This window comes from Ovis aries, chromosome 7, assembly GCF_016772045.2.
Source record: "Ovis aries strain OAR_USU_Benz2616 breed Rambouillet chromosome 7, ARS-UI_Ramb_v3.0, whole genome shotgun sequence".
Taxonomy (NCBI): Eukaryota; Metazoa; Chordata; class Mammalia; order Artiodactyla; family Bovidae; genus Ovis; species Ovis aries.
The window spans coordinates 95,235,780-95,248,723 of NC_056060.1; the positions used below are offsets into that span (position 1 = coordinate 95,235,780).

The following is a 12,944-nucleotide window of genomic DNA, read 5'->3' on the forward strand; positions in this document are numbered from 1 at the left end:
TTGCCCCCTGCCCGCAACCGGGGATCCATGAGTGGCTAACAAGATGCGGAGGGTGCTGGTTCGTTGGGCCACAAGTTACTCCCCCGCCCCCCCCGCCCCCGGCCCCAACACCTAACCAAGTCTTTCTCCAGCCGTGCGGACTTCATCGGTCTGGCACTGAGTTCCCTCCAGCGCGTCTTCTAGGCGCGCCAGTGGGGACGGCGAAGGCGGGAGTAGCCCACCGAGCTAAACTGGGATTGCGTTCCCGACTCCGGGTGCGCGGAGCGCGGGGAGGGGAGCAGTTAACGCCTCCCAGCACTGGGTTGAGAGGCGAATCGGACAGCGAGGAGCTTGCGAGTGGAGCCTCGCCAGCCGCCACCGCGCCCCAGCCTGGAAAGATGCCTCCTCCGCCACGCCGACCGGTCTCGGGCTTGTCCCCGCTCTTTCAGCGCCGGCGCGATCACTTCTCATTTGTAATCAGGCCCAAGATCAAGGTTGCCGGTTGAGGTCGGGACAATAACCAGGGAAAGGAAGTATCCGGAGAGGGTGCCTGGGGCGGGCTGAACCCACACTTGATGTCCAGTAAACTCCTGGAGCGCCTGGGGCTCCGGCCGGCGGCGGCGGGGGGTGGAGGAGGAGGCCACCGCTGCTGTGGTCTGTGGGGCTCTGATGCTGGCACCTCCCAGCAAGATGGCACTCACTGTCAGCCGTCGTCCACTTAATTCCCCCAGCCAACCCCCAACCCGGGATGTGTATGAATCACACACTGAGTTTGGGGGAAGAGAGCGGCTTTGTCATCTGTAAGGCAAACGCATTTTACGGGGCCACCTTCTCAGAAGGCAACGCGAGAGCAGCGGCCCGCGGGCACGACCTGGGGTCGTGTGTGCGTGAGTGTGTGAGCGCGTGTGCCAGCGTGCGTCTCGAGCATGCGTCTGGGTGGATCTCGGCGCGGCTTCTGCTTGAGAGGCACATTGGGCCTTCCTCCAAGCCTGCTAAACTCGATGGAGGCGCTCACGAAACGTGAAGGCGGTAGACACAACAGGGATGCGAAGGAAATAAAAACAATTAGGAGAGTGGTGCCAAGTGACTCAGACTCCGAACCGAGGACGGGTACATCAAACCCGGGTTGCCGGTGGTCACCGCCCCTGCCTAACTCTTCTGCCGCGATAGCCGAGAGGGTCCCTCGGGAGCTGTTCCTGAGCCGCCTTCTAGCTCGGGGGCTGCTTCCCGCCCGGCCCCACCGACGGCGCGTCTCGGTGCGGCCCCGCGCTTGGAGCGAACTCGTTCTCCCTCTTCTGTTCAGCTTGAGTCTCTCTCTAGACTTGTTAAAACATGACAGCAACTTACTGGAGGCAGGAGGAACCTTAATGAAGTGAGAGAAGAGAAGCAGCTTCCCCCGCCCCCCGCCCCCTCTTTTCCAAGAGAGACGTGGACCTGGTTTTCTTACATTCCTCTTTAACCTTTGCAAAGAGATCGCCGAGTGGAAACTGAGTCTGTATGCAAATCAAGCTTTTTTTTTTTTTCCGCTGTCAAACCTGTTCCCTAAACGATGCGTCTGAAAGTGGTCGTTGCTTGTCATCTGTGGGGACGACGAGCTCCTTCAAGCGGCCAGGGTGCAAGGAGAAAATGGGGGTGTTTGAATTAATTAAACTTTGGATTATTTCCCGGTTAAATTATTTAAGAAGATCGGGGATCAGGGAACTAGGGGTGGCGTAGGGGGCAACTCACCAAGGTTGCCTGCATTTGAAATTACGCCATCTTGGTTGAAAGATGTTGTATTTTTTACCCTCTAATCTCCCGTTTCGATCATTCCTCAGCGTCTAAATCCTAGATCAGCTGGTTTAGAAGGACCACGCCGGGCGAGCAAGGAGGGAAATCAAGTTTCGGCCGTTCCGACGGTGGCCACATCCTTCAGAGATGGGGTGGGAGGGTGCAGGGGAGAGAGGGAACCGGGAGGGCGGGCGCCGTCCGGGCGGCACCCGTGGGGTTGGCCCCTGAGCTCGCCGTGCCACGCGCTCCAGGGAGGACAGGGTTAACGGCCGCGGCTGACTTTGCCTCTTGGAAAGCTTGGGGTTGCAGCCGCGCCTCCCGAGCATTCTTTAAACCAGAAATGTGGGAGGGACTCCGAGAGGGTGGGCGGGGGGGTGAGAGGGAGGGAGAGAAAGAGGACTCGAGGAGGGGAGCGCGCCAGAGCGCCGGGGACCGAGGCAGAGGAGGAGCGCGGCAGCGGCGGAGGCGACCCCGCGAATTCCTTCCAGTAAACACCTCCTGGGGGTGTCCGGAGGGCTGGGGGTGGGCGCCGCGGCGCCTACATTAGCCCGGCCGGGCTGCGCCCAGGCGGCAGTCGGGTCGGAGCCGCCGCCGGACTCAGCGCCCCGCGCGCTCCGCGCTGCGCCCCGCGCCCTGCTCTGCGCGATCGGCTCCCCGGCGTCGGAGGCGCACCCGCCCGCCCGCCGGGCTCTCCGGCCGCCCTCCCCCGGGCTCCTCCGTCTCCAAGGAGCCGCGGGCGCTTCGGAGCCGCTCTCCGCCGCGGTCCCCCGCTCCCCCGCCTGCTTGCGGGGCGCGTGGGCTCGGCGGGGGCGGAGAGCGGGAGGCTGCAGGCGGGCAGAAGAGGCGGGGGCCGCGGCGGCCGGAGCCGGGAGGAGAGTGGCATGCCCGAGCCCCGGAGGCGGAGGTGGCGGAGGCGGCCGCGGGGAGACGATGCCGCGGCTCCGTAGGGGAGGAAGGCGAGAGCGAGCCAGGCGAGCCGGGCGCCCGAGCGCCCGCCGGCTGCGGGGAGGCGCACGTCGCTCCGAGGCTCCGGCCTCCGCACCCCCGCGCCCCGACGCTGCGGGCGACAGGGCCGGGCTCCGGCAGGCGCCGCCGTCGCCGCCGCCGCCGCCGCCACCTGGAGGACGGAGCAAAAGTTTGGATCTGGGGAAGGACGCGGCGCCGAGCGGGATTCCTACCGGGGCCGCCAGGAGACCTCCAAAACCTTCGCAGGTAACGCGCACCCCCGACCCTCTCCTTCCCGGCGGGTCCGCGGGATCCCGCTCCCTCCCCTGACGCTCGCCGGATCCGGCGGAAAGTCAGACCCAGGCGAAGTTCTAGATCCCCGGGAGTGGGCACCCAGCGCGGGGAGGTCTCCTGGAACGTGGGCGAGATCTCCGGCGCTTCTTCGCGCCGGGTGGGCAGCTGGGCTGGGAGGCTAGCCTCCCCCGAGGACGGGTGGGAGCCCTCGGCCCCAGCTGGTGCCTCATTTTGGAGCCCGGGGGACATTTACAATCTTTCTTCAACGGCTTCTCCAGTCCAGGGAAATGCTGCGTAGATTTCACTTAGTCCCGTCCTCACCCTCCTACTCTCTCACCCCGATTTAGTATCTTTTAAAAACGATACGAGCCCATCCTCATTCGCCTGCCGGGTTGAGCTGATGCCAGAAAGCTACTTGGCAGGGAGGGGGCGAGGTGCGACAAGACGGAAGCAAAGGGAGCATGTATTTTTCACTCTTTCGCATTCCCAGAGCCCTGCCTCCCTCCTTCCATTCACCTTCTGGCGTCATAAAATAGGAACTTTGGAAGTCTCATTTTGATTGCAGAAGGGTCAGAGGAACCATGTTAGCCGTTGTTGGTGTGGATGTGCAGTGATCGTCTGCCCGGGTGTGTGAGTGTGTGTGGAGGGCGAGTGGCTTTGCGGAGAGGCCGGTTTTCCTCGGTGGCCTGATGCACAGTGGCGTGGGGGGTAGTGAGTGGTCGCGTGTATGCTCCAAGCCGCGGGGAGCGGATTCACGTTTCCTGAGCAGCAACCTCTCTTATGCCGGTCAAATAGCTCCTGCGTCTCACCCTGAGAGCAAAAAGGGTCCAGCCCCAACTCCCCGACGCCCCTTTCCCCCTAGTCGAGTTTCCAGTTTCCAAGCATCTCGGCGTTTGTTGCTCCATCATCTTTCTTATGATCCTTATTTATTCACCTGGAAAACTCCTCCTGCCTTCTCTTGTAAATGGAAATCAGTCTCTGAGAGCTCTTGATTAATTTTAGTGGAGGGAATCTCTTGTAAAGCTTCCAGTAAGCTAATCAAGTACAAGGCACAAATCCGTGTAAATGCTCGCGCAGGAGTGCAAGGTGCTGATTAGATTTCTTTACATGCTGCATTTGGTATGCAAAGCCTCTTCTAAATGGGAGCCCTTGCTCCCCACTCAGCTGGGAGACTCTTTAATCACCCAGGGTCAGGGAGCTTTGGGGGCATGTCCACTGGCTCACAGGCTTCTTGCTAAATTTATTATGCCTAACTTCTCCCAGCCAAAAGCTAATATGATGGCGACCTTCCTTCTCCCGCCGATATTATCTATGGACTTCAGCTCTGTGACCTTATTACATCTCCAGCTAAAAGATGACCCCCACCCCCAAACATTTTAAGGTAGATAGAATGCAGGTTGGCATGTGTCTGGGGATGTATTTGGTCCTTGCAGTATGAATCAGTATGAAATGTACAATTTTAGGTTAGTATCTGAGGTGTTAGCCCTGGGCTTTTTTTTTTTTTTTTTTTTTAATCACTGAGCAACATGCCAGATACATAAGATTGACAGGCCACCATATTAGATGAGAATCAGTCTTTGACTAAAGAGTCTTCAGGGCATGATATGAAAAGTTGCTTATTCGCCTATCATGTCACTAGTCCCCCAGTCCAACTTTTCTGCCTCCCCTCATCAGAACCCCTGCATCAGAAGTGCAGAGAGGGTTAAACCATTTATGGATTATTAATAATCACATGGATGACCGTGCAACACCATACTGTCATGTTGAATTGCAAGGGTCTGTTACTGGAGGAGGTTGGAAAATGCATTTTCAAACATCACTCCATGTCTCATGGCAGTAGGTACAAGAAATTGGAAAAAGAATTGAGCTATCTGTACTGTACCAGGCCTATTACAAACCTAGCATGGAAGGAATGTTATTTTTTTGTTTTTTCTTTTTTTAAGATGCCTGTTTCTTAACACTTCAGTAGCCTCATTGCAGTTTTAGAAATTCCTGGGGAAGCTTTTAACGCCAGAAAGTAGATTTCCAAATGATATCCTGCTGCGCTGCCTCAGGTTCCCCCAAACAGGCATGGCTGTTCCTGTATGCCAGGTTTCAGACACTGTGATCTTATCCGGGTTTGCCTTTGACCGCCTGGATCTAATTTGAACCTCCTCTGATACCATTACATTTATATTCTGGCCTGCTGGAGAGTTTGATTTAGGATTTAGCCACATCTCCCGAAAGCAACTTTCTATCTTCCAAGTCTGAAGCTTGGTTTCAAGAAAGGCTTAAGCATGTAGAAGTGCAGAAGCCTTATTCTGTAGAGACCTGGTGTGAACATTCCTCTTCCTGACTCTTCAGCTTTATGCTCTGCAAGGAAGAATTGCCACTTCCGCGGTCCCCAGTGTCTGAAGTTAAGAAAACAGCAAGGGTGCCTGGCAGCTCTCTTTTGGTTTTGCTCTGCTTAGAAGATGCAACAAAGGTCAAGGTGATGTGATTTCATTTCCATTCAGGTCAGAACTTTCTGGATAACCGTCTTTCAGTATCTTTAATTTCTATTCAAGTTCATTTTTCACTAGATTACTTTAATAACTTTGTGGTTTCTGCCACAGCGATTCAAATCCAGGCCATTAGTGACCTCTATCTGTGAGAAGTGAAAACTCATTGTTTTTCTTTCTTCTCATCAGAATCTACAGATTACATGGGTGTGTTGGGGCAGGGTTGGGGGGTGGTGAGCAACAGCTCTGTAGTTCTGAGTATTTAGATTTTCCGACTTGATTTTTCTGTTGCACAGTTCAGTATGGGTAATGATATTTAACAACAGTAATAAAAATGTTACAGGCTAATAGGCTACTAAATGGTTATTCCATATAGCATCGACAATGTGATCAACGTAAATAAAACACCAGTGCTGTCTATTGCCAATAAAAGCACTGTACAGTTAGGTAGACTAATGTTTAGAGACTCACAAACTGCTGGATGTAAGTGAAGCTTTATTGCCCCAGAGTGCTTACATAACAAGGGAAACTTGAGACAAGCTCAGAACATATATGTGAGAACTAGACTTCATAGTAGCGGTGCATGTATGTCTTTAAATTCAGCGGTGCTTCTGCTGTGAACTTATGGTCCAAATCAAGGGCGAGGTGGGGTGTGAGAAGGGTGTCTGTAAACAGATGGTCTTTCAAGGAGACTTTTAAAATCTCGTTCCTAATCCAGCTTTGTCTTCTGAGCATTTTCGAATCAAAATTTCCATTTGAGCTGATTATCCTAAACAGTAATTGAAGACAAAGTTTACTGACTTTCTTAGGTGGGTGGATACCATTATCTGACATTTTCCAGATGGTTTTTGATCTCTTGGTATTTGGGAATATAGAATTTTTAGGAGGCTTTCTTTCTTTTCCCCTGGGCAGATTTTATACCGAAGACATTTTTAAAGACCAATTATTATTATCATTATTATTTTTAAAGTTAGACAACCGTTATAATATCCCAACTTTATTACTTTTCCCCACCCTCCAAATTGCCTTGCTTTTTTTAAAGTTACATTCTTTTCTTTTTTCAAAACTGCATGTTGGGGATCAGAGTAAGGTTATCAGTATCTTTTTACTCCTTTCATCAACATGACTTCCATTTAAATATCTGTTTTTAGTAAAACATACACAGGTACACATCAAGGGCCATTTTAAGACAGAGATTCTTTTCAAGGTTTGAAATATGTTTCTTTTTAAAAGATTCTGACACAAATATTGTAATAAAAATATCCTGTGTTCTGATGAATACAGAGACTTATTTCAGTCGCACGGAACAGTAAAACACTGTATTAGTAAAATAATCAGTGGTATTTTCAGTACATGGTCAAATCTGTTAGAACCTTCTTGATTTTTTTTTTTTTTTCTTTCCCCTTGGCGAATTTCACATCTACTGGTCTTTTTGGTTTACTTTGATTCTTTCTACTGTGGCTCTTTGAAGTGATTCAAAATTAAACAGTAGCTACTTTTTTGGGAAATTCTTCATGTTATATTCAGGATTCCAGAGGAGTTAATGATGCAGAAAAAGTCCTGTAAAACATCTTTCTAAAAGAAGTCCTTCTCTTGCAGGCTCCCCACTTACTGGCCTGCTGTACCATTTGCAGTGAGTTGGAACTCCGATATTTATTTATCTTTCAAATACCACCTCTAACTTAATTTAATGGGGTGGGGGGTGTTCCCGCAGAAGAGTGTAACGCCATGTGTCGTCTGAACAAAGCTGTGTCATTTTCATGGACCTGTCATAAGGGAAGGTCACTGAAAATATTCCTGTATAATTTGGGAGGTCAAACGGCCACAGCTAGGTTTCTCAAATACCTGTCAATTATTCCGCAGATACTCAATAAGGGCACATGTTTTTCCAGCAGTTTAGTGGTTGAAAACCTTTTTTTTTTTTTTTTTTTTTTTTGAGGCATTTTCAAAATCAATCTGGGATGCTCTTATCTGTTCAGCGCTCATTAGAACTGGGCAGTTTTTCTCACTTTCTTCCCAGGTTGGTTTTAAGGGAATGAGCGAGAACCTTGGCAAAAGTTCCTCTGTTTCTGCTCAATTCACAGGTCACGTGCTATATTTCAGTTCTCTTTATTAGAGCTTTCAAGAAACAGATAAAAGGATCTTCCAACTGAACCTTCTAAGGACCCGAGGGCTTTCCGATTTAAACCCACCGAAAAATACCAGGTCTCCAGGTTCACCAGGGCCATTGGGTCTCAGGACACCGACACCTCCTTCCACGGGAGCGGCAGAACAGCGGCTCCTAAAACTGGTTCACCAATACAGAGGTCATACGGCTGAATGGAAAACATTAGACTCATATCCGTCCCAAAATAGGCCCACACGCTGGTGTCACTCTCGGCCCCAGCTGCCCGCGCGCGTCACTTTCATTACAGTCCAGTGTCAGGATAGCCTGTGCGAGAGTTCTCCCTTCCACTTGACTCCAGAGCTTGGACTCGAGGGCTTTTAATATTCCTCACGGGCATTAGGTTAAGAGATGGTGAAGGTCAGGGGGTGGAAGTTCCAGAAAACTCTGTTTAGACCCTGAAGCATGATATCGATTTTATTCTTTCTTTGTTAAATGCTTTGTATGGTGGTGGACGTCACGTGATATGAAGCCTGCTGCTTTAGCCACACTTCACTGTACAGTTCAGTGGCGCTGGGTGCGGCCTCTCTGCTGTGCAGCCCTCAACATCATCCATCTCTGCGAGTTTTCACTCTCCTAACCCGAATCTCTGTGGCCATTCAACACTAACTCCACCCCCACCCCCACCCCCCCCCCCACCCCCCCCCCCACCCCCCACCCCCCCAGGCCCCTGTCACTTACTAATGTACTTTCTGACACTATGGATTTGAATATTCTAGGTACCTCTTCTAAGTGGAGTCAAAGCAGTGTTTATGGCACTGATTTTAAAACACATTCTTCCCAATCATTTCTCCCCCTCTTCTGTTATGTGCTCATATAGAGGATTTCATGTCTTCTCCACAACTTCCTCTTCTGTGAGTTGGTCCCAGAAAGCCCCACCCACCTGGCTTCTCATTGGGTAACAGGAGCCAGAAGGAAGTTGAAGGCTAAGGTTGCACAGACTCCTCCCTTAAACCATTTGACTTTGTGCAGAATCATGAATATTACGTTTAATTACCTAGATGTTGAACTCTCTGATTCAGTTCAGAAACTTCCTTCTCTACAAACTCAACCAAAATGATCAGAGGTGGATTTAAAAAAGAAAAGAATTAAAACTGTTAAAAAAAATCTTGCAATCGTGTAAATATTTAGATGTAAAAAGAGCCTTTCACTGTCTCTCCGCCATCATGCTAGATATATGTTTGCCTATTAGCCCAGGGGTAATTTTATGATGTCAGCTTTGTGTTTTGGGACTTGTACTGTGATGGGGAATGAGAAATAGGGAGGTTGTTTTGGAAGAAAGAAGAGATGTATTAATAGAAAGAAAATCTGTGTTCTCATGTCAGCACACTCCTTTCTACAGTGATGACCTTGGACAAATTACTTCATCTTCTGGAGACTTAATTTCCTCTCTGCAGAGTTCAACAGGGTTGTTGTGGGGTCAAATAAGATTAATGGGTGTGAAAATACCTTACTAATAATTCAGTGTTATATTCCCATGAAGAGGCATTAGTCAAATTGATAACATTTATCACTGCAGGACTGTCAGCTGCTAGGATAGTTCTAGGTTTTATGTAAATAGAAAGGTAACCAAGGCAGAGGGCTTCCTAGGTGGCTCAATGGTAAAGAATCTGCCTGCCAGTGCAGGAGATGCAGGAGACACCAGTTCTATTCCTGAGTCAGGAAGATCCCCTGGAGTAGGAAATGGCAACCCACTCTGGTATTCTGGCCTGGAGAATCCCAAGTACACAGGAGCCTCACGGGCTACAGTCCAAGGGATGGCAAGGAGTTGGACACGACTTAATGACTGAGTGTGCACGCACACAGCCAGGTCAGAGTGCCCTGCCCTCCAGGAGCTTTTGCTTTTTGTGAGTTCTCTGAGATTTCACTCACCAACAAAGTGCCTAGTGTTCCTCTCCATCACTCCATCCCTTCGTTTAATGGTGCATCATTTCCTTGGGTGAGTTTGCTCTATTCTGATCAGGGCGAGTTGGGCGCAAGGGCCAAACTTTCCTTCCCTGACAGCTTGGCTTGTTGTTGGAAACTGAATTTATTACAAATGGATTCCACTGGGGATCTTTTGGAGGGAAAAAAAAAAAAATCAACATTCCCTGAAGTAAGGTTGTTTCTTTTTGTCTGGCTTTATACATTAGCCATCCAAGTTAACCTTTAGCGAAAACACAGTCCTTACTGGAATAGATGATGCCTTTTTCAAACTTTGGTTTTGCACAATAAGGCTTGTGAAGAGCATTTTCAGTCAATAAGTTGTGACTGACTCTGCTTCTCCATGGACTGCAGCCCACCAGGCTCCTCTGTCCATGGGATTCTCCAGGCGAGAATACTAGAGAGGGTTGCCATTTCCTCCTCCAGGGCATCTTCCCGACAGAGGATTGAACACATGTCTCCTGCTTTTGCAGGTGGGTTCCTTACCACTGAGCCCCCAGGGGAGCCCAGGGAAGCTCTACATAGATAGAAAGACACACTGCAATGAGGGGCTATACCTTTGCGTGAATGGGCTGGTACTCATGAAGGAGGTAGAGGCAGAAGGTTTACATCCAATGATGAGGAAAGCTTTTCCATACATCCAGGAGATGGTTTTTACCACTTAGCATGGACCAGGCGTGGAGTAAGACTAGAGAGGTCAGTGTAGATAATGCAGGATCCCTCCTGAGGCTACCCAGGCCAGCCAGGACAGAGGAAGACATACAAGCTAACGGCACGGCAGGTTCACACAGGATTGAAAACAGTGCCAGGAACCCAGAATATTAATGAAAAGAGTTTTACTTTTGGAAAGAGTCTCGGGTTCTAATGCTGGCTCTGTCCCGTGTGAATTTTGCAAACCATATTTTGGGGCTTCCCTGGTGGCTCAGATGGTGAAGAGTCTGCCTGCAACGGGGGAGACCGGGGTTTGATCCCTGGGTCTGGAAGATCCACTGGAGAAGGGACTGGCAATCCACTCCAGTATTCTTGCCTGGAGAATCCCATGGACCGAGGAGTCTGGCGGGCTACGGTCTATGGAGTCACAAAGAGTCAGACGTGACTGAGTGACTTAGCACATTCACTTTGGGGGCACATTTTAAATATGCTTTTTAGTCTTCACCTCTTCAAGTCGAAAAATAGAAGGAAATTCTTTCTATTCCCAGAGCTGTTCTTCTGAGGATTGAGATAATTATGTAAAACGTCTACCTGTCTGGCACACAGTAGAGGCTTAATAAATGCTGACTGCAGATCCTTCTCTCTGAAATGATAATGATTCCATTATGTTATTTTCCCCCTCTACAAATGCCTTTGCATTTCCCTGGAATCCCAAAGAAGCCTTGTGACCTCTTGAACCTGTTCACTAACAGGTTACAGCTTCTTCTGCAAAAGAAAATTGTGTGGTCTGTTCAGGTAACAGCGCATGAAAGGGCTGGCAGAGGAAAGGGCCCTCCACTCAATGGCAGAGTGAGCTCATAGCTAGCAGGGTACAGTGTGGACTGATGGTGTGAGAAGGTCCAAAGAGAAGGAACAGAGACAAAAAAAAGAAAGAGGCTTGTCCCAGTTTGGGGAACTGGAAGGTGACATCAGCGGGGTCCTGCCTAACTTACAGTTTTTTTGGTTATTGAAAGCATCACCTTTGGCACGCCAACCCCGACTCACCTCCATGCCCCTTTCCATGGGGACCTTACCTGCAGCTTGCAACAAGTCCCACGTCTAGACTGTGACCCTGAACACAGTGAACCATGGCTTTGATATCTCTGCTGGTCTACGAAGATTTTTATCAGAAAGCATTTTAAGCACTGGCTTCCCACAACTCATCTCACACATGACTCTTGGCAGAGTCAAGAAAATATTTTATTGCAGAATATTAACACGTAAATCACTGCTCTGTTCATATCATGCTTATTCTGTGCTTATAGAATGATTATGCCTTGCTTGTATAATGATGGATGTTCAAATTGGAATGATGCTCCTGGGTTAGCACTTCTGGATGGAAATATTTCTTTCAGAAAGCCATTTTCAGTTAATTTAAGTAAAGGAGCTTCTTACTGTGCCTGTGTTAGACCCTCCTAAGAGCGCTCAGAAGTACTGGTCAAAATACACACTGCTGGGGTTATTTTGCGTTTATCATTATGATTACATGTATGTATAGTATAATTTCTGCATTCTACTGAACAATGGAGACTTGGTTCTTTTTTTTTTTTTTTCTTTGACACTCTGAATCTGTAAATTAATGTATGAAGGTTATATATTTAAGATGTTAGGAACCCCTAACTTCCAAGTTTGGAAACGCAGAAGCTTTTCCTATTAAAATCACATCCTATATATGTAATATGTATACATATAATCAATCATATCAGAGCAGAGAGAACCAGGCACTAGACTGTACTTGGCAAGCTCTTCACGTCTTAGTAAGTAGCTTCTGAACCAACATTCCACCCAACATAAAACAATAAGACCCTGTTTTGCTACTTTAGAACGTATTAGAGAGATTAAAATTCTTTGGGAAATGGTTTAAAATATTTTTTTTCTTAACCAAATAGGTAAGGAACAAGTCCAATAGTGCTGAGAGCAATGGAATTCAAAGCTCAGTTCTCATAATCTCTGAGTCCCGAAGGAATGCAAAGCAGACCTCCATTCAAGTCACAAGCCTGTATCTGGGGATTTGACAAAGGTTGATTTTTTTTTTTTTGACCATATGACAAGGCACCATGCTAAGTTTTGTGCCGAGCATTTGGGATACTCTTTCAGAGAAGACCTTGTCCTTTCTCACCAGGAAATCCAATGAACCTGACCTAGAGTTCTCCCTTCCCAAACTTGACTCAGCCATCTGAGTGAACTAAAGGAGATGGTTAAAAATGCAGGTCTTCAACCTGAGACCTGGAGATGTCAGTGTCCTCTGTCCGTGATGAAGCCTGGGAATGTGGATGCTCCTGGTACTGAAGATCACTAACTGATCATCTTTAGAATTTTTCCCAAGCCAGAGGCTCAGTGGTTTTATAGTTGTCTGGCTAGAGTCACTTGTGAATTTCTGAAAGTATTTTTTTCTGTATATTCTGCCACCTAGGAAATGTCTCTCCATTTAACCTAGCTCTTCCAGGGGAACCTTCGCAGTGACCAGACATCAGGGCGGCTGGCTTCCTTCTTGGAAGCCACAGTCTCCTGTGTGGTGTCTCCACCATCTATCTACCACTCTTGGTGTCCTCAGAATTAGTGCCCTCAAAAAGCAAATCACATCATATTGCTGTGGTTGATGTTCCGTCGCACAGTCGTGTCTGACTCTTTGCAACCCCGTGGACTGTAGCACGCCAGGCTTCTTTGTCCTTCACTAGCTCCCAGAGCTTGCTCAGACT

The 12,944-nt window shown here is 48.8% G+C and overlaps 1 protein-coding gene across 1 annotated transcript in view; it reads left to right on the forward strand.

Annotated features, from left to right (window-relative positions):
* The first annotated feature begins 905 nt into the window (after positions 1-905).
* The window catches only part of LOC114115898 (uncharacterized), a 104,777-nt gene continuing 92,738 nt past the window's right edge, over positions 906-12,944 (forward strand). Inside the window, exons 1-2 of the mRNA XM_060418702.1 lie at positions 906-1,351; positions 2,238-2,961. Coding sequence (XP_060274685.1) covers positions 906-1,351; positions 2,238-2,961 — 1,170 coding nt within the window. The remainder of the gene's footprint in view (positions 1,352-2,237; positions 2,962-12,944) is intronic.